At 39.0% G+C, this 23,986-nt stretch overlaps 1 protein-coding gene across 1 annotated transcript; it reads left to right on the forward strand.

Annotated features, from left to right (window-relative positions):
• The first annotated feature begins 216 nt into the window (after positions 1-216).
• Positions 217-17,339, forward strand: LOC104948942 (leucine-rich repeat and immunoglobulin-like domain-containing nogo receptor-interacting protein 1-B). Its single transcript, XM_010775182.1, has 2 exons — positions 217-478; positions 14,552-17,339. Exons 1-2 carry the CDS (start codon positions 467-469, stop codon positions 16,409-16,411), a joined length of 1,872 nt encoding a protein of 623 aa, XP_010773484.1. The 5' UTR covers positions 217-466; the 3' UTR covers positions 16,412-17,339.
• Positions 17,340-23,986: the final 6,647 nt, after the last annotated feature.

The following is a 23,986-nucleotide window of genomic DNA, read 5'->3' on the forward strand; positions in this document are numbered from 1 at the left end:
TCCATAAATAGGAAACCACAGTAAACAAAAATCTGAGCTGCCAGTGCAATCAGGGAACATTTCTCTCCATTTCTTTTCAACTCTTCTCTCTGGATGAGTGCTGCTGTGTGCCTCTCATTCTCCCAGCACACTGCAGCTCCTCCCTCCACCTCCCTCATCAGCTGCCCCTCCCTCTCCCCTCTCTGTCGCTGCTAGGTGCAGCATGTATGCGAGCGTGTGTGAGCCAGCAGAGCTGCCTGTGTGTTTACATGTCAGCCTATCAGTGCTGCCGGATTTAGCGCATCTGGAGAGGAACGAGGCTTCTCTCAAATGCCCCTCAGACAAGGGGGATTCTCAGCGCTGCACACATCCCTCTTCCCCCGTCTGAATCCAGCCTGTCGTGAATCCTGCATCCCTGTCTCCATGCTTTCGGAGGCATTTTGAATTTCCTTCGCAACATGGAGCTGCCTGAATTAGAATTCTCTGCATGACAGTCCTGGTAAGTACTCGGTCTCTATGGTGGGCTTTGAGCACTGAGGCATTGGATCAGATTTATTATGGTGCAGTGGTGGGGCCAGAGGATCGCCAGGGAGCAAATTAATGACGGAAATAAAACTGTATCGAAGGCAAAAGATAGGGATGGAAAGAGGGAATATTATTCACTGAGGAGGGCTCCAGATCTTATTTGTGCTTTGTCATCCAGATGGCTTTCATTTCGCTGCGTGCTATGAAAACTGGGTTTGTATTTAGGGAACACACACATGCATGTATCATTTTGAACATACAGTATGTGCTGTTGCTTGTGTGTTAGTGGTATAAATACAGGTATATGCTATAAATATTATATTGCATATGTGTGCATGGATGCATGAAAACACACCTATGTCCAGCCTTTTTCACAGCAGAAGGTGTGAGGCTGATTAAGAGTGTGTCTGTTTTTGTGTTCCTCCCCCCCCCCCTGACGCTTCCTCGCCTGCCCTCATTAACATTCATCTTCCTTCAAATGCCAGTAAACTCATCTAGCCTCACACTTATTCATTCTCAGCTGCCTTTTTGCTCTTGGCTATTTTCCACTGGGTATGAAGGAGTCTATGCAGGTGTTAGATTTGCCACAGGTTAGATGGATGGGTGGCAGTGGGGGGGGATGGGTAGAGTGGGTGTGGGGGGTGATGCCCAATGATTATTTGTGCGGGCCAAGTAAACGGTCTCTCGTAGTTTAATTTATATTTCTTGTTATATTTGCATTTTTCTAATCATGGCTGCAACGCTCCAGCAGGCTGACAGCGATGAGAGGACTCTTCCTCTCTCTTTTTTCTTTTTTTGTGTAACTGCACAGTAACAACCTCTGCAAACCACAGAGCCCTGGCAGTGCCTGAGTGAAGGGTCTGCTCTTCACGTCAAGGCTTTATGAGCTAAACAAAGCTCCTAATTGGAGCCCTGTAATCAGGTTATGACAGCTGATTAGAATCTCTTCTCTTTTTTGGAGTTAATAATGCCTGTCAGTGTGTGTGCGCGTCTTCAAAGCACTCAACGACATTTCCATCAGAGTGAAATGAGCGAGGCATGTTGATTTCTGATTACATTTGATGATTAAAATTAACTCATTGTTATTGGACAATCTGCATATTGTCTCTTTGTTCTCTTCACATTTTTCAACTTGTGCTGCATTTATGGACATATTATAGCTGTATTTCAAGACTGGAGAATATATAATACACATTTATTTTTATTTAATCACACTGATATCCGATGCTAATGGATGTGTTAACATATTTTAGCATTACCACAATATTTAACCTGCTTTTCTCCATTAAAGCTAATGGGGATCTACACAAAAAGCACTGAAATTATCTGTATATAAAGATATTGCTGGTTTGCTTACACAAAGTTACCCAATTACAGTATGCATTCAGCAGAAATGGAGCAACATAATCATCATATTGGAATCATACTATGGCTGCACGATTTGGGGAAATAATCTAATTGCGATTTTTCTGACAGATATTGCGATTCGATTTGCGATATTTGTTTTTAAGCGACCCAACGGAAGTTAATTATAAAATGCGGCCATATCTCCGGCTAGGAAGGACGCATCAACATGCTCCCGTCTCTAGCACCCCCGCAGCCCGGGCTACGAGTGAAAGAACTACACTTACATTAAACTTCCATTGGGTTGCTTTAAAGTCAAGCTTCAGTTTCAGATTCACCCTGTAATAGATGTAAAACATGTGATGGAGCATTTCTAACTTGACTCAGACGGTTTGTTTCACCAAACCATCTAGGAAAGCTCCATTGGAAGCCATTTGGAAAAGTATTTCAGAAATACTGGTAGGTGATTGGATCAATCTGTCCATCACCTTCTATCATGGGCCACTTCTGATTGGTTAACAATGACTGGTACATGTGGAGCACAGCACTTCTGATTGGTGTGGATGACTGACACACAAGAAGAACAAAAATACAAAAAAATTAATTAAATAAAAATCGCAGGCTTTGCGATTTGATAATTGCATCATTGAAAATCGCGATTTCAATTTAAAATCGATTAATTGTTCAGCCCTAAATCATACAGTATTTCTTCACCAACTATTGAGCTGCTAATTGCTATTATATGTTCACAGGGTTTACAGCAACTCTGTTTATCTGCCATGAGTTCCTTGGCAGGTAGAATATAAATGGGATTCAGTTTTTTATTTATTGAAAACCTTTGCCTGTTGTGGCATGAATCCACGCTGATAAGAACCTTTAAAGTGACTAAAACAGTGAAGATGCAAAATACTTTAAAAAGCACAAAGAGGAGAACTGCAGGTGATGGCTTTCTGTGGGTTCATTACTATGAGTACAATTTGATCAATAGACAAATATCTAGTTTAGCAGCTTTAATGAGTAGAGCACAGTAGAGCTTAGTGTGAAATCATTTTGCCTAGCAACCATTTGGAGCACTTCTAGATGTTCTGATGATCAATGATAAGCTATTAAGCAACTACTAACATGTACGGATGGGGTCAATTTAAACAACAAATTGCTTTGGTTTTGCACAAAAAACTGACAGTACTGTACATGACAGTTCCATTTATGACTAGCCTTATGGGTCAAATGTAAGTTCTAAGCATCATTATAACTTTGAAAATCTCATTTTAAATGTACATTTGAATGCTGAGCAACTTATTTTTGGATGTCTTTTCATTGTGTTCAAGGACAGTATTTCTGCAGTTGCAAGATAAAGTCCTACTTATATATGACTTATATTAGTATTAGTTACACTATTTGTAGAATAGGATACCAGTGATGGTTACATATAGTTTCGAACTGGTTCCGGACAAATATTTTCAATATGTCCGGGGCGATGTAAAGTCTAAAAGTATAAATGTATTGAAATGAATATGTATATTTCCAAATTGACAATATGTCTTATTGTAAATGTTCTGTTGGCACTAAGCCTTTAGAAAACAACATTTTTCGGTTGGTCACCTAACTGGAAGACACAAACTGACAAATGATATTCATGAAGCTGATTTACTAAGACTAAATTCATTCAAGATGATCAATCACAAATTAAGGATTTTCTTCAAGGATTTATTAGGTCGATGAAAGAATAAAATATGACTAGAGATTTCAAGCTTCTTTCAAAAACCTCAAAAACCTCAGATGAAAAAATAAATGACATTCAGTCTGAGTAAATGTCAAACACATTGAAATGCTCTTAGTTGAAGTACCTGTTGTTTGGGTTCCTTTGAAGAAGAATAAAAAGGAACATAAGCCCCAGAATCCTTTGAGGCCGATGCATTTGTGTGCATGCAATAGGCCTTGTAATAACATAATATTATCCACAAACATTGGAGCAAAGTGGGCTTGTGCTAAAGGATCCTGAGCAGTTCTGACCTTCATGCTCCTCATAGAAGGTGTGCACTGGAAAAATAATAAGAACATTGAAGTATGGACTTAATTCACTCCAAAAAGGTTCTCTTAGTTACCCGATATATTGCAAATATATTCAAATGCAACTGACAAAATGTGTATGATCACTTAAGAGTTTTTGTAATACATTGATATTATATTAATTAAGACCATGCATTTACACTTAATACTGTTGAGCCTATACTCCAGTTTATTCCATCCCTAATAAAACAGCTACACAATCAAAGCAGCGCTTCTTTTTCACAGCACTTTGTTCCATACTGTCATACGCTAAATATTCTGTGACATAGTGATCGACATAACACTGAACAATAGCCAATGTCCTCGCAGTAGGATCACATGTTGATCATCACAGCCAAAGTAATTTGTTTACAGATGGATTAAGGTTATTTCAGTTAGAATATAGGTTACTTATCCCATGTTGGAGGAAGTTACAATTAGCAACATTTGTGGAAAACTCAAGAGTATATATTCACTTGAAAGCAGATTGTTTTTGCTTCAGAGTTCATTATACACCATATGCTCAATGTAAGAAAAACTGCATGATGAATAATGTCAGATTCATCTGAGGATTTTGTACGGTCTCTTGTGATTCCTTTCTCCTCATGTTTGAATTTAGCTTCTTAATAAAAGCCCATTTCATGTATAGCTCAAATCAGGGCAGTGTGGCACATAACAGTTCATTTGCAATACCCCAGAAAGAAGTGATGTATAAAGTAACCTGAAAACATCTAGGGTGTTACTATTGAAGCATTCTGTGAAACAAGATCCATCTGGAATCCAGATGCTGCCACATACTGGGTAACATCAGCCACCTTGAAAAGGAGCCGGTGAGACTGGATGTGGTGAGGCTGGCAGGTCCCATGTTTACAGTGTCTGCTGTATGGCGAGGTGGCACACGCAGGCAGATCTGTCACAGGATACTCAGGTTTTCGTTCTACAAATGTATTCAGAAGGTCACAGTCCGGCTGTTCAGCAGCAGCCTTCCTCATTTGAATGTAATAATAGCAGCTTTATGCTAAATATGAGACAGTCAGGGGCTGGTAGGATGGAGCAGAGCTCCATGTGCAAGCTCCTGGCTAGAGTCATGCTCTGGCACTATCAGAGCCTTTAATAATATACATTGGATGTGATCACAGTGGAAAGACTGTCCCTTCCCATTCATCATCTGTCTGCTCGTCTCATTCTTTTGTTTGGTGGGTATTTATATTATAACTGGACACCAGAGGTCTGGTTCCTTTCACTTGAAAGAAAGAAGATGATGACTGATTGCCTTGTCTTTCTGTATTCTCAAACTGTAATGACTGGGGCAGCAAGTAATTAGGCCTTTGGAATCTATATGCCAGTTTTTTCCACATCAGAACCAAGGCCAATGCGTTCAATCATAGAAACTGAACTTGGGTGTGGAATTTTAAACCCGCTGTTAAAAATAATGGTCTAAGTTCTTTATTAACCGTAAGAAATGGCCAAGCCACACAACCTTCATATTTGTACTGTAGCGGGTGATCATTTGGTGTGAACATCTCTATTGAGCCTGCTATAAAGGGCTTTTAGAGTCTGAGGTACAATTGCCTTCAGCATGGCATTTAGCTCTTTCTTTCTCAATCCAAGTGCAAAACATTTTATATTCCCTGATGGTGAGTAGGGGATAAAGGTTTGTGTAATTCCCGGCTTATCCTACTTGACTTTCCAGAGGAATGGGTGTTAATGAGGAGAGGAGCCTCTTTTGTAGTATTACTGGAAGACTTTGTCAATGAACAAAGAAACATGTTAAATGTATTGCACGTTTTTACCCAGGGTCTGTTTACCAATATTTTAAAGTGTAAAGGGATCATTTAGCCGTTTTAACATCTCCTCATGTGTCTGACTAATCCTGTAAATGAGTCCAATAGGACGAAAATATCTCAACATCTTTAATTGGACCTTGAATGTAATAATAAATAATGCAATGTAAAATAAAAATGTCTTTGGCTTGCAAATTTAACCTCCATTCAGCAATATCTTCTGAATCAACACTAAATCAAATGAGTGTAAAAAGGGTTATTAGTGCTGCTGATCTAGGAGAGTGAATAGCCCCGTCTGCCGCTCTGAGCCTCTTCCTGTTAATAGCGTTTGTTCACCAGCCCGTCTGGTTGAGTCCCTCTGGCTCTCACTGACCCCCCATGTACAACCGTGGGCAGCTGTTCAAAAGCTTCTAGCTCAAAAGCTCCCACACACTGATTGTACTCTACTGGCCCGGTGTGAAATGGTAGAGTAGGAGTCAGAATCTTTCAGAGTTGAGTGCATGGTAAAGACGGTCGAACATACATTTAGCAAACCAAGGGAGAGCTTTTTTTGTCACCAGTTGTAAGACCAAACAAATGCTAAAACGAAAGTGACTGCTGGACCATTTCTCACACGGCCGAGCAAGTTCTGCAGAGTGCAATACATTAGTTAGCAAACTACACAGTTCTCTCAAGCTGTGGCTTTGTTTTGAAGTCTACTCTCTGGATCTTGACCCCTAAAAGACTTAATCCACTTTTAGTTTGAAAAACAAAACATTTTCAAAACAGTTTTTCATTAGTTAATACCAATACAATAGCCATTGTAAATACCATCAAATCGCACAATAAGAGTTTTGCAATGCTTTTAATGTTCTGCTTGGTTCATACCTCTTAACAATATATGCTATGCTTTTAAATATACCCATCATGGGCTTGTGAAACCTGGACTCATATTTTAAACTCACCAAATGATCTTAATCTTTTTCATTTTAAGAAGTTATTAGTCATACAGAATCCTATAATGATGGTTACATGTTTTCACAGCCATCTACAGTATAAACGTAGCTACAGGTGTTACAGGTGTATAGCCAGCTAATGAGTACGAGCATTTTCAAGTTCCGTTCAACATTTACTTAAAGTTCAGCATTTTCAGCCATTCGGAGTTATGTGCATTGTGATTATTATTTTTAGAATAACTTGTCAAGCCACATCAAGCTTGAAGTCAACAGATGCAAAAATTATGGTTTGTGTCAAATACAATCAATAGAGAAAATAAACACAGAACTCCAAGGCGCCCAGGGTTCGCTGCGTAGTAAACGCTTTTATTCAAGCATCGCTGACACCCACTTGTTTTCCGCTGGAGTCTTCTTCAGGGCGGGATACGTAGGTGTCAGCTCAGAACTTGAGTACATAGGATTTCCTCTTGTTTTTCTACATGCCTCCAGCCATTAACTCCAAACAGCAACTTTGTTTGCCGAGTGTGATGTTTTAAAATGATTGTTTTCCCGCTTAAACAGCAAAATATTTTGATAACGCTCCAATTTTGTTTGCTTTATTAATTGTTCCGAAACACAATGGTGGTACGGATCTAAAATGTTTGGATTAAGAGCATCTCTCTGAATGGCAGAGGTTGCTCCGAGGGTTTTACAGATTCTTGTGGCATATTTAAAATTGAGGAACTTTGATAATACACTCACAGCAGGGGGCAGGGACTGATCAGAGCTTACATTATTATCCATCAAAAATAAGAACACATTGCACCACCATGGAGACAAGATAGCAGAAAACACTTTGATGAAGTAAATAAAGCATTATGTTTTGGATTAGAATGTTGTAATGTCCTACTTTTGTTGTGGTATAAGAAACCAAAAGTTGTTTGTTGCACCTATATAACAGCCAACAACGTGTAGCAAGTTTGGTATTGCATTTTTTTGGGGGGGGGGTTTCGCAGTGTGTCTCGTTATTCTTGTTTTTTGCGGTGATCCACATCAGTTCTTTAATCTAGTGCTGCATTTCCAGCCAATCATGAGGGGCCTTTTTTCAGGGAATATGCAGGAATCCTGAAGTCAAATGGAAGACCTTTTAAGACCTTTTTTAAGACCCTTTCCATACATTTTAAGATCTCATCACCACTTTGAGTTTTAACCGGTTACCTTGGCGACACACTTTACCTCACATTTACTATATACAGTATTGATTGTCCTTCCTCCTTATCTTCCAACCATTTGGACGCAAACTTGCATTTCCCCATAACGACGTTTAACAGCCGGCGTAATTTGTGTGCTATCAAGCAGTGAGCGTGCGATGTCCTGTTCAGATGACGTCAAATCCAACGAGATGCCATAAATAAACTACACAGAATCACAATACACACCTACGCAATGATTACATTCAGGCAGACTGTAGAATACAACCTCTTTGGACAATTGATATACTTATTGAAAACAAGCTACAAAATGTAATACCTTGGAAAATGCAATTTAATACTTTTTAATAGCCTTAATATCCGCTAAATTGATTTATCAACATTTAATACTTTTTAAGACCCCGCGGACACCCTGTTTTTTACAGCAGACATTTTGAGTTGTTGAAGAAGGAAAGTTTTTATTTGTAAAATACTGATCCTATCACTTAAGCAGTTAAATGTAATGTAATGCAGCCATCATCAACATTTGTGCTTTCTCTGCTTACCTTTAACATGCTTTCTGTATAAAACACCTGATCATATTATATTAAAATGTGTGGAGCAAGCTGACACGAGCACCTTTGTTGTTTTAAGAAATGTTGTGGCAGCTAATGATGAACTACCGTTTAACATAAAGGACATAAAGGTGAGGCAATCACAAACAAGGATCAAATTAATTGTTTTAGGTGCACTAGAAAAGATGGAGGATCAAAGATGATTAGTCTCATCCACTGACCACACAGGAGATGAAAGGAGCCTTCTGATCTTCAAGCTGGTTATTTCCAGATCAGTAGTAAAGATGATGAACATGAGAGGAGGATGCAATGCTTGCTGACTTGCTATTGGCCAGCAACCTTGGGTTAGCTTTGAACATTGCACAAGTACTGTGGAGGCGCATACACAGTATGCAAACTTAACATTAGGGTGTATGCCCCTACATGAGTAAAACATGAACAACTATCCTTCAAAAGCTCATACACAGCATGGTGAGCCTTGAAATAGGTAGCAAAGCTCACTGTTAAAAGCTCATGCAGAGAAAATATACCTTTAAATATGTATTTATGCAATTCCAAAAACAGCTTTTCATGTGATGGTCCTAATCGCTTTTCCTTTGCTTTATTAAAAAAGTATTACATTACAATAAAAGCATACAACTTGCTTAGCAAACTTTCAACACCCGCAGCCCTGAGACCTGTGGTTCCTGACTGGGTGAATGCAGTGTTGATCAGAGTGCAGTAAATGTACTTTGAGACAGACAGAATCAAATGGAGCCCCTCATGGAGACTGTTGTTTTCACTTCCATTGACCACAGGGATGTTGAGGTAAGGAACACGTTTCCTATCATCAACTACTCTGTGTCTTCTAGTGTCTTAGAGACCATTGATCTACAGTCTCACCTGTCAAACTGAAAACCATCCAGCATGAATGGCAAAGCTTCAGTGTCTCCCTCAGTTTCTTAGATAAGCCGCCTTTTTGCATTGGTTCTTTTCCACTCTGCTCAGACCAACACTTTCATGGCTGAGCCTTGAACTAGTAGCTGTTTTGATGTTTATGCAGCTGCTGCTAAACTTAAATAGTTCCTAGTTAAATCAGTCCAGACCTTCATCTCGTCTCCCTACCTTCTCTGCGCTTATATCATCTTAGGTCCAGTGTCATTCATTATTGTATGTGGATATATTTCACTGTGGCCCAGAGCTCTGCAGGTGCACACCTCTCAACCTTTTAAGCTTACTGTAACTGCTTCGAGATCCCGAAAAACACTTTCCAAAAACACTTTTGCAAATTTGCAATACGTTTGACCACATACAGACATGGATCCAGACACACACCCAGCCTCACAAGTGCTTGACCTCCATGTCAAACTTTAGACTCCTAGGGCGAAAACTGTGGCCTCCAAATGATGGGGACATATTAGTTGGCTGACCGACCAACACCGCAGTCTTTAGAGCTGCTTGACGCAGATAAAAGCGTTCGGAATACCAGTGGAAATCAGTTGCACTCCAGACAATTGTCTGGCTACCTAACATTTATAATCCTGGATCATAAAACACAAGGTGTTATGAGCAGGTTTGTTTTAAAATAGGACCGTCAAAGAACTACAGTATGATCATTGACTCTCTGTTATGGAGATAAACAAACTGACACAAGCAATTACATGTTGTCTAACAATTTCATTTTTGCATGAATACCTTCATGAAGTAGTTTTGGTGCTTTTGCTCATCCTCCACATTGATCACTATAAATTATACGTATTGCTCTAGTCTCTCTTGACAACATCTTTGTCCAAAATAAGTAGGCCATAGGTCTGGGAACGTTCTGTGCAGCCTTTGCGGCTGAGAGCCCTGCTAACTGCTGTCAAAAAAAGAAAGCTTGTGAGCTTGCTGACCCCATGCAGGTGTGTTTCTGCATCTCAACAGGAGCAGTTCCCATGCACTGAACCATTTTGTCCTTCGCTAAGCATTTGATGCTGGCATGGGGGAGCATGAGGCCATGCTGTTACTTTGTTAGGGTTGCAGGGGTTGTTACCTTTATCTTTGGCTTCCATGGAGGATTTGTTTTCATGGGATTTCTCATATCTGACTGCGTATTCCTCTGGAGAATGCAGATTAACTGGCAATACACTTCTAAAGAGTCTATTTTTGCCCAGCAAGTATTTATTGTAACATAATACAGGGAAACACGGCTCAGGAGGTAATCGGAAGGTTCCTAGTTTGATCCCTGGCTCCTCCAGAGAGTGTGGAAGTGTCCTTGAGCAAGACAATGTAATCCTAACCGCTTATTATTATTATTATTATTATTATTATTATAGCAGCTTTATTTTTTAATATTGTTACTGATGGAATGGAACGGCATAGGTTTGTTGTTTGGCTACCATCTTAATATTTCCAATACAATCAAACATTTACACTTATGCGTCCAAAAGCACAGAAAATACATTGCATACAGACATCACATACAGTACCTGCAGGAAGGGAGACTTGTCCACTCTGATCTACCACAAACATTGCAATTTGTACACAGCAAACACTGTTTCCTTGTTTGTTTGCTTTTAGACTTTGAAATGTTTGCTTTACATTTGTCAGTTGAACACAAACACACCAGTGGAATCAATAGTCATCTCTTACATCCTATACATATTTGCTTGCAACTTTGTAGTTGTCGCTCCCTCTTTGTTTCAACCTCTATTCCCTAAACAGTGGCAGAATAATTAAAGCTGCAAGCTGGAGAAATGTGTTCCTCTCTACAACAAGCCTAACGTGTAATAGACGGGTTAATGGGCTCATTGTTTAGGACTGTAATAAAGAACATGGAAGCTTGAAGTAAAGAAAAAATAAATAAGACTTTGTTGGTAAGAAAAGCCTTTGGGGAAATGTTGGACAGCACCAATGACTGAAAACATGTGTGAAATGTAAAAGAGAAATTATGGATTGTATATGTTTGACTCACTTGAGGATATTGAGATTTGAAATAGACACTGTAACCTCAAACTATAGTTGACCCCAAATACATTGCAGCTGTTTTCACGTTGCCAAATGGTGTTTCTCAAAGATGTTATGCTCACAGATCAAAAGTAAGATCATTTCACCTACATTTCAGTTTGTGTTGAGTCACAAATGCAGACCCTGCTACAAACGTTTATATTATTGAATAGCAATAAAAAGTGTTTGTCAGCTATGGAAAAGATTCATGCAAATAGACATCCTCTGAGCACAATTTGCATGTGCATCAATCAAAACAAAAAGCTGAATTATTTATTATATCAAGGGAAATACTCTGAAACTCAAGCTGCATTGATGATTCATGACAGCGGTCACAAGTTGAAACTGTCCAGCAGGGACATAGACAAATAACGTGAATAGAGAACTGAGTTACAATGCTAATTGGTTTGCAACTAACAGAGCTTTGTATTCAATTTTTTTTTGAGCAAATCCTTTTTCATGATATTCTGATGTTATCTTGTCTGCCTTCCATACTGTATGAGGGGATCAATAATCTCTTTTTAAAAAAGTCCAAGTTCCAGCTTTAATGTAAATATCCTTCCAACATTAAGCTGCAACATAAATGTACTTAATAGTACCTGAAAACTACCGTAGGGCATGAATGCACCACTGCGTATAGCTAATTTGTCTAGATGCTGCCTGCCGTTTTCAATGACCCATTAGCAGAGCACGGCTCTCTTCGGTTTGCCCGGCATCAAACAGCAAGGCACCATAAGAGAGGAGATGCAGGGTTTCAAGACAACAAGAGACTAATGGTGAGCCGAGAGCTGCTTTTGAGAGAAGACTGACAGGGTGAGAGGTCCACAGAGAAAAGGCAAGCATTCATAGAACAGCAGGAGAGAAAAGGCTTGTCTAATCATATTCCTCCCATTCACAATCAAATGAAAAAAATCAAAACAAATCATGGTGGGCACAAAGGATGCATGGAACAATAGAACAAAGGGTAAAAATGTTCTTCGCTTTAAAAAGATACTTCAAGCCACACTCTCAAAATGTAAAGACTATGAGCACTGTACCTGAGGTAGTAAATGAAAGGATACATTTCTTTATTCAGAAATGCAGCTCAAGGTCAAAACTAAGTGGTGATACAACAAGCAGCTCTGAGCTGTGAGGCCAGATTACACAGATAGTACCCTGCCCTTACCACACGCTGAATCATAAATCATGCATAGTATTTTGGTAAGAAAATCACCACCGCATTTGCATTTGCTTGTTTCCGATTATCAAGGACATCAGTGAGCCTCATCTTCATTCATATGCCTGACTTGACAAGATAAAAATCACATTATGTGTCAAACAGATAAGCATGTTACCCCGTGTTCTGCATCGAGTAGCTTTGTAATATTTCATTTCACTCCGAGGTTCAGCTTCTGCCACAACACATCAAAGTTAAATGTGTGCTTGTCTCTTTTGAATAATATTTTATGGTCCAATATTTTTGGACCAGTCCACATGTTATCCATCGGAAAATTCACATGATTAATGAAAGACGGAGTGGGAGGTTACGATGGAGCTACTGATAGACACTTGTATCGAGTCAGACTGCTTCCTACAATGCACTATACTCACTGGACCGACGTGTCTGACATATGCAGCCGACCGAAATTAAAACTTCTGCAGGAAGGCAAAATGGAAGCTGCAATTACTGTTCCATTGGAACTACTCAGACCACAGTCCAATTACTTTAATACACTGTGAGTGATGTTTAATTTGTCTTTGAGCAATAAAAGCAGGATCATTCTAATCTTCACTATCGAGTTTACATTTTTATAAAGCGAGGTAGACAGCCTGAGAGATTCTAAAAAGCACTACACTGATAATTTAAAGCACTCTTACCAAAACGCTTTTGTGGTTTATGAGTTACAGATCAAATACGCAGTGGCTATTCAGTTCCCAAGACAGCCTGATGAATATGGGGAGATTGTCCCATCATAAAACAAAATCCTGTTTAATAAACATTGCTTCACGGCACCGTTTTTTGTTGAATAATTGTATTTATTGTGGAACTATTTCGATTTTGTCAAGCAATATACATATACTAGTGAATCACATAAGACTGTTTTGCTTTGTTATTGAGGAATTGAGATCGTTTGTCAAAGTAAAGACAAATGATAGTGTAATTTCTCTCACTTCGCATGAGGCTCTTCTGAGAATGTGTCTCACAGAAATAGCTGCGACTGAAATCACAAGATTGATGCGAGAAGTAGAGCTTGAAGGTTTAAGCAAGTTAAAGTTCCACTGGGTCAAAATCAAAGAGGGGTTTAAAGATCTCTGACGAGTTTTTCCCTCCTTCCATTTATCACCGCGTGGCAGCAAACTCTGCTTTATATAACTGCTAGGTCAACAGCGGCATGGGATGAGGTCATTTTGCATACATTTCAGATAGTCATATAAAAAGATATACCATGGCATGTTTAGATGTTAATTAAAAATGGTTTGTACAGTATGAGCAAAGTCATGCTTTCACTGAAATTGGCACACTGTACTTGTTTACAGTATACTCAGAGTTCAGAAGCACAGCAGGGTGATTGTCTTTTGTGACCAAGCTATTTTATTGATTTCATTTCTAGTGAGCAATGCCACCATAGTAACATGCTATGCAAAGACAGGGGTGGGGCCGGTTATATCTTTGTAAGTGGAGAAAAAATGCAATTTCCAATGTCTTTGCAAAAATAGACCTGGTGTTATTTTTTAAGAAATGTATTTAGCTCATAGTGTATGTTAGGTTAGGTTGAGAAAATAGCTAATGGGTTATAATGCTAGAGGAATCATTTTCAAAAATAGTTTATTATCCTGAAAATATGTAATTGCAGTTATGATTTGTTAAGAAACACACAGCATTTACAAGATATTTGAGTGGTACGAGAAGAAAATAACTCAACACTTAAAATGCAATATATTCTAGAGTTCTAGTCAAATCTGTCTAAAAATGGAAACCTCGTCAGTAAATAAACCTTTTCTACTTCCTAAAAACAGGTTTCAACGCTTTTCAGTTGGAATTAATCACAACAATATTTAGGACACTCTTTCAAAATCATAAAGGGAAAAAAAAAGCTGATTTTGTTTTCTAATAAACCTTAAAAATATTTGTTCTAACGTTTAGTTTGTTCCGTTTAGAGGACAGAATGACTTTTATCAAAATTGTCAGAGGCATTTGTGTACCACCAGTCCTCTCCACTAACTCCCCTTTTACCATGTCTCCACAGGTACGCAATAGGATGGTGTTTGGCGAGGCAGGAGGGCACAGCTACTTGGTGGCATGCTGGCAGCCCATCCTTATCCTCATGCTGGGCACCGTCCTCTCTGGCTCCACCACCGGTTGCCCCTCCCGATGTGAGTGCAACGGTCAGGAGCGTTCAGTCGCGTGCAATCGACGGAGACTGGCAACTCTTCCTGAGGGCATCCCCACAGAGACTAGGCTGCTAGACCTTAGCAAGAACCGTCTGAAAACACTGGGGCCCGAGGAGTTCATTAATTACCCTCAACTGGAGGAGCTGCAACTCAACGAAAACATTATTTCGTCCATTGAGCCAGGGGCTTTTGGCAATCTCAATAACCTTCGAACTCTAGGATTGCGTAACAACCAGCTAAAGCTCATTCAGCTGGGGGTGTTCACAGGCCTGACCAACCTCACCCAGCTTGATATAAGTGAAAACAAAATTGTCATTCTGCTCGACTACATGTTCCAGGAGCTCTACAACCTGAGGGCTCTGGAGGTAGGCGACAATGACCTGGTATTCATCTCACCCCGATCATTTCATGGCCTAAGCAACCTTGAAAGCCTCAACATTGAGGGACGCAATCTGGCCTCAGTGCCCACTGATGCCCTGAGCCATCTGCATAACATCTTGTCACTTCAATTACGCTATCTCAACGTCACCGTCATGAGGGATTACTCCTTTAAAAGGCTCTATCGACTCAGAGTGCTGGAGATTTCTCAAATGCCTGCCTTGGATACCATGACCGCAAAATGCTTGTATGGACTCAACCTCACATCATTGTCCATCACAAACTGTAATCTTACGGTCATCCCCTACCAAGCCATCAGTCACCTAAGGCATCTCCGGTTTTTGAATCTGTCTTTCAATCCCATTCATACCGTGGAGGGAAACAAACTGTTCAATCTGCAGAAGCTCCAAGCTTTTCATTTGGCCGGTGGAAGATTAGCTGCCATTGAACCCTACTCATTCCGAGGGCTCAACCACCTCCGTGTACTCAATGTGTCCAGCAACAGCCTGAACACCCTAGAGGAGTCTGTCTTCCACTCAGTGGGAAACCTGGAGACTCTGGCTTTGTATGACAACCCGTTGGCCTGTGACTGTCGCCTGCTCTGGGTCTTTCGCCGGCGGTGGAGGCTCAACTTTAACAGACAACAGCCCGTGTGTGCATCACCTGACGTTGTTCAAGGGAAAGAGTTCAAAGATTTCCCAGACATTCTCCCATCCGACTATTTCATCTGCCAGAAATCAAAGATAATGGATTATAAGGTTCAAGTAAGCCATGTAGATGAAGGAACTACGGTTAATTTCGCTTGCAAAGCTGAGGGAAATCCAGGCCCTGTGATAATGTGGCTCTCCCCTAAGAAGAATTACATCACTACCAAATCTGCAGTGTCAAGACTTTCTGTGTCTAATGAGGGCACACTGGAGGTGCGTTACGCCCAAATCCAAGACAACGGCACCTACTTGTGCATTGCAAGCAATGCAGCAGGCAATGACACCAAAGCTGCTCACCTTTTTGTGCATAGCTACTCCCCCAATTGGCCCCAACAGTCAAATAAGTCATTTGCCTTCATTTCCAACCAGCCAAGCGATGAAGGCGCTAATGTGACCCGGGCCACCATTCAATTTCCGTTTGACGTTAAGACACTTATAATTGCAACCACCATGGGATTTATCTCTTTCCTTGGAGTTGTTCTCTTCTGTCTTGTAATATTATTCCTCTGGAGTCGTGGGAAAAACAATATCAAGTCGAGTATAGAGGTTGAATATGTGCCACGTAAAGAGGAACCAGAGGAGGCCAGTCCAACTGAGGAACCCATACAATTCAACATGAAGATCATGTGAACCTCAAATGGAGAAGCTTACAAACAGCAATCGGGATTCATACCACCTTTGCTTCAAATATGTACTCAGTTAGTGAGCAATATAAATTGCACAGCAGCAAACGCATCTTGACAAAAGACCCTTGAATCTTTCTTTTTTTTTACTACATGGACTGAAACTTTAAAAGCAAATGTTGAACTTCAAATATTCAAATTTCTGTATATATGTATTGGCAATACTTTATCAGTATGTTAACATGCACTCAACATATTCCTTTGTCAAACTAAATGAGTGAAATAGTTGGAAAAAGCACATGGATCACAGTAGATGGATTGGCAAAAAATGATATGTGGGTTTGTGTCTGGAAGGATGTGGACATTAGTCTGCAGATACGGTCTAATTATAAGAAAAACTATTATAATTACACAATAAGAGAAAGATATTTTTGTTATGATCTTGTTGCCATGTTTCGCTGTTATACATATGTACAAAGCACAATAACCGATGAGAACCTAAGTTCAGTTGCTTATTAAAAATGTGAAAGGAATTTTTGCCATTTCACATAGTCCCATTATAAGCAATTGATAAGTATGACATGAGTATCATATCTATTTTCAAAAGATAAATAGAAAAAGGTAACAGGTTGATAATAAAGTTATTTTGTGAGAGAATATAGATGTACTTTCAATGAAGAAGTCATGAAATTGCCAAGATCAACGTTAAACTTTGAGAAAGAAAAAATCTGCATTGCAAGATCGCAGATTTGGAAATAAGTTTGTAATGTTGAGCAAATAATAACTTGTTATTTAAGAAAATATCTGTTAAAAACAATATGATGGTGGATTAGAAGGACACTTTCTAACCACCCTGCAGGTCTTTTAGAGCAGTAAATGATGCCTTTAACATCATTATTTTGTGTTCTGATTTTTTCCATTCAACTTGGCATGTTGAAAAAAAACATGTAACAGTTAATCCAACAGTAGCGTTTCCCCATTATGTCATAGGCAAGCCTTTTGGTCCATAGGGTTTACATTTGACTGTCTATCAGTTGTATTAACTGGAGTATTTTCTTATCTGGTGACAGCTAAATGATAAGTGTGCATGTTAACACACTGAAGAAAAGAAATAAGCCAGTACGTGATTTTCTCCTTTCTGCCAACAAAGGAAGTGTCTCATTAAATGTATTAACATACATGTTCAGCTATACATATTCTTTCTGTATTTCATTATGTTCTTGTACAATATGATATGGCACAAATGTAATACTTTTAATGGCTGTGAGTTCTGAACATATTACCATCCAAAGAGCAGATTAAATATTGATGTTTTTCTGATGTGACCAAACCAGAATGAGTGTTACAGCTCTTCAAAGTACCTTTGAAAATCATCAGATTAACAATTTGTCATCAAGTGCAACAAACTTAATTTGTTTACTGATTTGGCAGCTCAATAAGCATAAGAACTCAGAGTCCTGCGGTTAAACTGTCACTGGTGCATCTATAAAAACGCTGACATTATTAAATTGTTGCTTTAAGTAACCCATTTTCCAGCTTTCAGCTGAGCAATACCCAATGTGTAAGGGGTAACATTGAGTTTAATGCCTCATAGGGATTTTATGTTGTCTAATTAATTTCACACTCAAGGCCTGCTCTGAAGATAATGTGTTCATTAACTCTTAAAATACTTGTTTAAAAAAAAGGGATGGGCAGATGAAAATTCTATTAAAATAAATACGATTTTATACTACCGGGTGCTTATTTAATGCTAATTTAGTATAGAATGTGACGATGCGTTTATCATCTATAAGTCACGTTTACTCCTGTGCTGCAAGTAATGACCACAGAGCTCATTGCTTTAAATACAGAGGCTCAAAATGAAGCTCACTTCATTGAATACCAATTAAATACTCATATTACCGATAAATGTTAAAGGTCCCATGTCATGCTTACCTGTGCCCTTGTGTGTTATGAAGGTTTTTATTCATGTAAACGGTCTGCAAAGTCACGAACCCTCAAAGTACACCCTATAGCGAGTAACACTAACACAGAAAAGACCTGTCTATGCTGCCCCCAGAACGCCTCGTTGGAGATTTCTCTTTTTCCATTTGTTTCTTCCGTGAACCGCATGACGTAATGCGGTTCCAAAATGAACCAATCCGCGGAGCTCCTCACACACCAGGAGGGGTGGGAACCTTTAGCGTACATTTTCAACTAACAGGGAGTCTGGTTGGTACCTGGTTGGTACCAACCCTGGTTGGTAATAGACGAGTTGGGATCGCGGAGAAATGCTCTCTGCAGACCCATTCTCACAGCGTTTATAAACCTTTTTCTTACTCAATATCAAGCAACACTTATTGTTTTTACTTCGGCTATGAGTGTTTGTGTGTTGTCAGGATGGGGGCAGGAGCTCCAACAAGCCGTTTAGGACAGAGTGAATACACATACTATACAGAGATGCTGTATGAGAAACCAATGTGAGTTTGGAAAATTGCACAGTATAAATCTATTTTAGTAGACCTCAAAAATGGAATTATGATCATTAAAAATGGCCATGACATGGGTCCTTTAATATTTGCCAATGTGGTCATAAAATGTCATACAGTGTGTGGTACAGAACTGGTAGTAATGTGACACCATGCGCTTGTTCCAGGGATGTATGTATTTGTGCCCTGTAAACCAAAAAGCCATGTCAAAGTGAGATCAGGTTACCATGGTATCCTTTTTCCTTTTGTCACACTTGGCTCAGCTTTCATCAGTCTAAGCTGCATATTGTTAGGTTCAGCCCTCCTTTGAGCTTAACACACAACAACATTCATACTAAGCACTGTAAGTGTGTAAGCTGTGGCAATTCCTAAATTGTGCAAGCAGCCACTTATCCTACTAAATGTTTGGTTGTAGTGATAACAAATGCTCAAAACAGAAACATACCATTCAACTGTCAACTTCACACATTACACTGAAGGCTTAAAAGGCAGAAATACGCCTGGTCCTGTTTTAAAGCAGTAAATGTCAGAATGATACAAAAAACATCATCACAGGGACATCAAGAAAGAATGTGCTTGCCGACAGGCTTATACAAATAATGTTGTTTTTTCTTTTTAATCGCATTATATTATCATGATATCATATGCCAGTGCAAGACATGTGCAGACCTTATGCAGGTTATATAAGAACGAAGTAGAACCAGTAGAAGGTCACTTATGTATCAAGACCTAACATGAGACTGCCTGTATTTTTCTTATGGTTGTTTGTAACAATCACTAACCAAGCTCATTGTTCTCTGAATGGAAAAGGTAAAACATGAAATATTGGTGAACCTTTGCAATTGTGATTACACAAACAGAGCTATATAGATACACAAGCTCCTACACTGACTTCTGGCCCAAAAAGGCAGTGTTACATTTCATGACATCCGCATCAATCCAGGGATCGAGTTACTCCATGAAGACCAAAACTGCACTGTGGATTTATTATTTTTCTACAACATGGGGATATGGCTGGAATAACAGTAAGGCATTCTTTAAAGTTTCGAATTTGATTAAATAATTGGTCGTTGTCTCAGTGTTACAGTTCCAGTACTAGACAATGTGCAGGTTTCAATGCTTTCTATGAAAAAAAAAGATATTCAAATGGTGACTACATATCTTTTTGTTTTAGGCAGACAATGTGCTTAACGTTTATGAGAATAAGCTTTTTGTCACGCTCCAGAGAACATGCCGGGACCTGGTGCATCTCAGTTATATGCTCAGTTGGACAGAGCAATAAGACAGCAATAACTATAACACTCGTAAAAGCAAGAAAGCATGAAGGGAAAAGGGAGATTACTGACAGCAGAAAGGCATAGTAACAAAACGATTTTATATTAGGGTGAGTTGTCTTCTTGATGCTTTCATAAAACTTGAGAAAAATACTTCACTTTAATACGGATAGTGCAACCCATGTATATCTGATGGGCTGACACCATACTGTAACTGGCCATATACTATTAGTGATGAAACGTTTTTCCGATAGCACATTGCAGCAGCCCTACAAACATGACAACAGTAGCTGGTTCGTAAAAGCGTAATCGATTCTGTATCGAAACCTTGATTTCAAGCAAGAGACATTTGCAGGCCACACTTGATAGAATTACAGCTGCACTCTGGGCTCATAAAGAATCAACAGTAAGAAGACAGACATTACTGAGCCCAGTAATCACTGAAAAAAATCATGATGCCATCGAGATTTATTTTGTCAAACTTGATATAAAGTGTAAGGGCTGTGAAACCATTTTGTCTAGAGATTATTATGGCCATCAACAAGGGCTACTGTTATGTAAAAGAAACAAAATTGAATATATTCACAAAAGGTTGTAGGAGAGGATATAGAGATTAATAACACAGCCAACAAAGATCCAAAGGGGAGAAAGCTTAAAGGCACTTCATGAGTAAATAATGAAGCAGGAGAAATATACACACCCAAAGGACTTAACATGTTGTATTTGACAGGTGAGATGGAAGCTACATCTGGGGGTTATTACGAGCCGTCAACAATTTAAAATCCATTTGAAAAAAGTGCTTTGTTAATAGAGTGCTTTGAAAATCGCTAAAATAGGCATGTACTATTCACATGTTTTGATCAATTAGATCTCTATGTATCACTTCATTTGTGAAGAGGAGTAATTTGATGCACATCGGATGAAGAAGGAATCAGTCGTGCAGGCTATAAGTTAATTACATTTTCAAGATGGTGTATTGCCTTGGCACTGGACAGGCACAAGATGAACAAGGATCACCCTGCGTCTGTCTCAATGCACAAAAAGCACCCTGTTTGATTAGACCGACACATGGAAAGCCCTGTATAAAAGAAGGTTCAACCTGTAATGGGTTTATACAGTAGCTCTACAAAAAAGAAGAGACATAGGAATATCAAAGTATCAATCCAGTCGAAGGGCTTATACAATACACTAGTTGACCAGTATATTGCCAAGGCCTCTCCAAATACCATTAAAGAGGAACATTCAAGTTACTCTCAGTAACCTCATCTAAATGCAGTCCCTGTAAAACTTGAATGCAAATCTGGATGGGTGAGAAAACCAACTCCATGTCAGCACAGTGTAATAGATAGGTATTAATGCCCCTCAAACTGTTCAGGGAGGTCATTACATGCCTCATGTTTCTGTATGACTTGTGCTATTAACAATTAGCAAGCTGGTTAAAAACCAAACGCCCACTAAGAGAAATGTGTCGATGACTCACATGGATCGACTGCAAAGGAGGCAAAGCATTTTGATCACAGCATGTGCCCTCACTTACTTCTCAGGAATGTGAAAAATGCCACAAGCCAAATTCTTATTTACAAAAATGATCACCTTCGTTTATTACACGGGCACGGTCCTGGAAGTGAGGATGGGAGAAACGGTAAAAGCCAATAAAGCCCTTTAGGAACGCAATTCAGTTATTAATGTTCTTAGATGCAGTTATACAGGGTTTTTCCACACTGGATACTTATTCTCCTTTACCGAAAACACATGTGTAAATGAGAACTGAATAAATAAGTCACGTCTTTATTTATTTCAACTTATATATTGACATTTGTGAAACCTTTTTTCTTATATACAAGTAAGCACAGTACATGTCATCTTCAAGGGAATTCAGACATGTTTTCAACCACTTTTAGAGTTGCTGTCATTACCATCTATAACCATCTATGGTGGAAAGCTTGTGACAGATTTAGGTCATATAACAAAGTGGAAGGATGGCAGTAATTGGAAGTTCCTCTGAGACACAAAGGCATCCATGAAAAGTTGTTCTCAAGCCTCAAAATAAAGAATGGAATAGCAATATATGCGACGGCAGAGTGGAGTGGCACTTCATTAATCTCGCCAAGGGTTCAGTTGCACCCATAAGGAGAACCTTTTCACCTGACACATTGAGTGGATGTGTAGCTGATGTAAACTGTCCAAATGCCACTCATATGAGTTTGACCTCACTGTGCAGCAGACATGCCTGCTAACAGCTGCCTACAGCTTATTAACAAGTAAAAGCCAAGAGACTATTTATAAATGAGTCAATCACTGCATTTCATTCACTGAATATATATTGATTAAGGTACAGTGTAAGAAAACGTTTTAAGAAAGTACTTGTCCATGGACAAATGAGTTTGGCAATTTACTTGTCCGAATACATTTTTCACTTGTCCAAAAGAATCGATCGGCATCGTATTTTACATTTTCCCATGGTGTTTACGACACTGCTAACGTAAGTGAGCGGTAACATTTTACTGCATCACACATAGGGTTGGGTATCGTTTGGATTTTAACGATTCCGGTTCTGCTTTTCAATTCCGATTATTTTCGGTTCTCGATTCCGGTTCTTTGACAAACTGGAAGAAAAATATATTTATGAAAACATTAAGTCAAATCTGTATTCCTATTTACAAATAACTTCATACTGTTGAATTTCGCTACGGTTATTGAATACAATTATATAAAAATAATCTCTGCATTGTTTAGTTTGTTTAGTTTAGTTTGTTTAGTTTGTTTAGTTTAGTCACAACCATTTGTGCAGATAGCATGAAGTAGAACAGATCGCAGATGCTAATGTAGCGTTAGTGTTAGCATTTCTGCCCCAGGCTTAAATGGTGTATTATAGAATGATCACACCGGTGTGACAGTACTCTTCAAAGGGTTCCCAAAATATGACTACTACTCTTACTGTTTAACATTTTGGGTTACTTGATGTTACTTCATGTTAAGGCTAATAAAAATGACAAGGCTAAGACTGTAATGCTAACTAACGTGCTTGCTACTAGCTAGGTAGCTAACTTGATCCAGCCACTCCTGGTCCTTTCATCAGACGGGAAACGAAAGAACGAGCAAGACCCATTGCTGGTATGATAACAACCTGGTACTAAGCACACAGGCATCTTGTTAAAGTTATCTTATCTTAGCTATCTCTTATATTTAGCGGAGGAAAACAATTGTGACATCAGTTTAGGGATATATTAAATAATATAAGGTACATTTAATAATATAAGGTTTTTTAACGCTTATTCAAAATAGCAGAGAAACATGCATTCTTGTTCTCAGGAGGGGACATTGACAGAGGAGTATTGGAAAAGTACACAGTAAGTACTTCATACTTGTGCGGGTAGTTTCACTATTACTGAGTCCAACAGGATCAATCTCACGAAGAACTAATGGCAGCAAAAAAGAATTCCCTCATCAAACTTAGCCAAAGTGGCTTGATTTTGTTATCAGCATGGGACTTTGGCAGAGTATTTCTCAAAAAATACACAGTAAAAAACTTCAATGTATTGTAAGTAGTAGGCTAACTAATACAAAGTCAAACTATCAATTTCATTAAGATTGAAAAAAAAAATTGTATTTTTATCATTCATCAAATATAGCAGAAAACATGCATTATGTAGCCTACTAAGGAGGGGACTTTGACAGAGGATTACTCACAAAGTACACTGTAAAAGTACTTCATTTTATTTCTAGTAGAAGTCAAACTAGAACCAAGTCCAACAGTGTCAGTTTTTCTTCAGAACCTGTGGTAAAAAATATTTGTATCACTCGTCAAATATAGCAGGAAAAAAATGAAGAGCAGCTGAT

Source organism: Notothenia coriiceps, unplaced genomic scaffold (genome assembly GCF_000735185.1).
Source record: "Notothenia coriiceps isolate Sejong01 unplaced genomic scaffold, NC01 NC01_scaffold00015514, whole genome shotgun sequence".
Classification (NCBI taxonomy): Eukaryota; Metazoa; Chordata; class Actinopteri; order Perciformes; family Nototheniidae; genus Notothenia; species Notothenia coriiceps.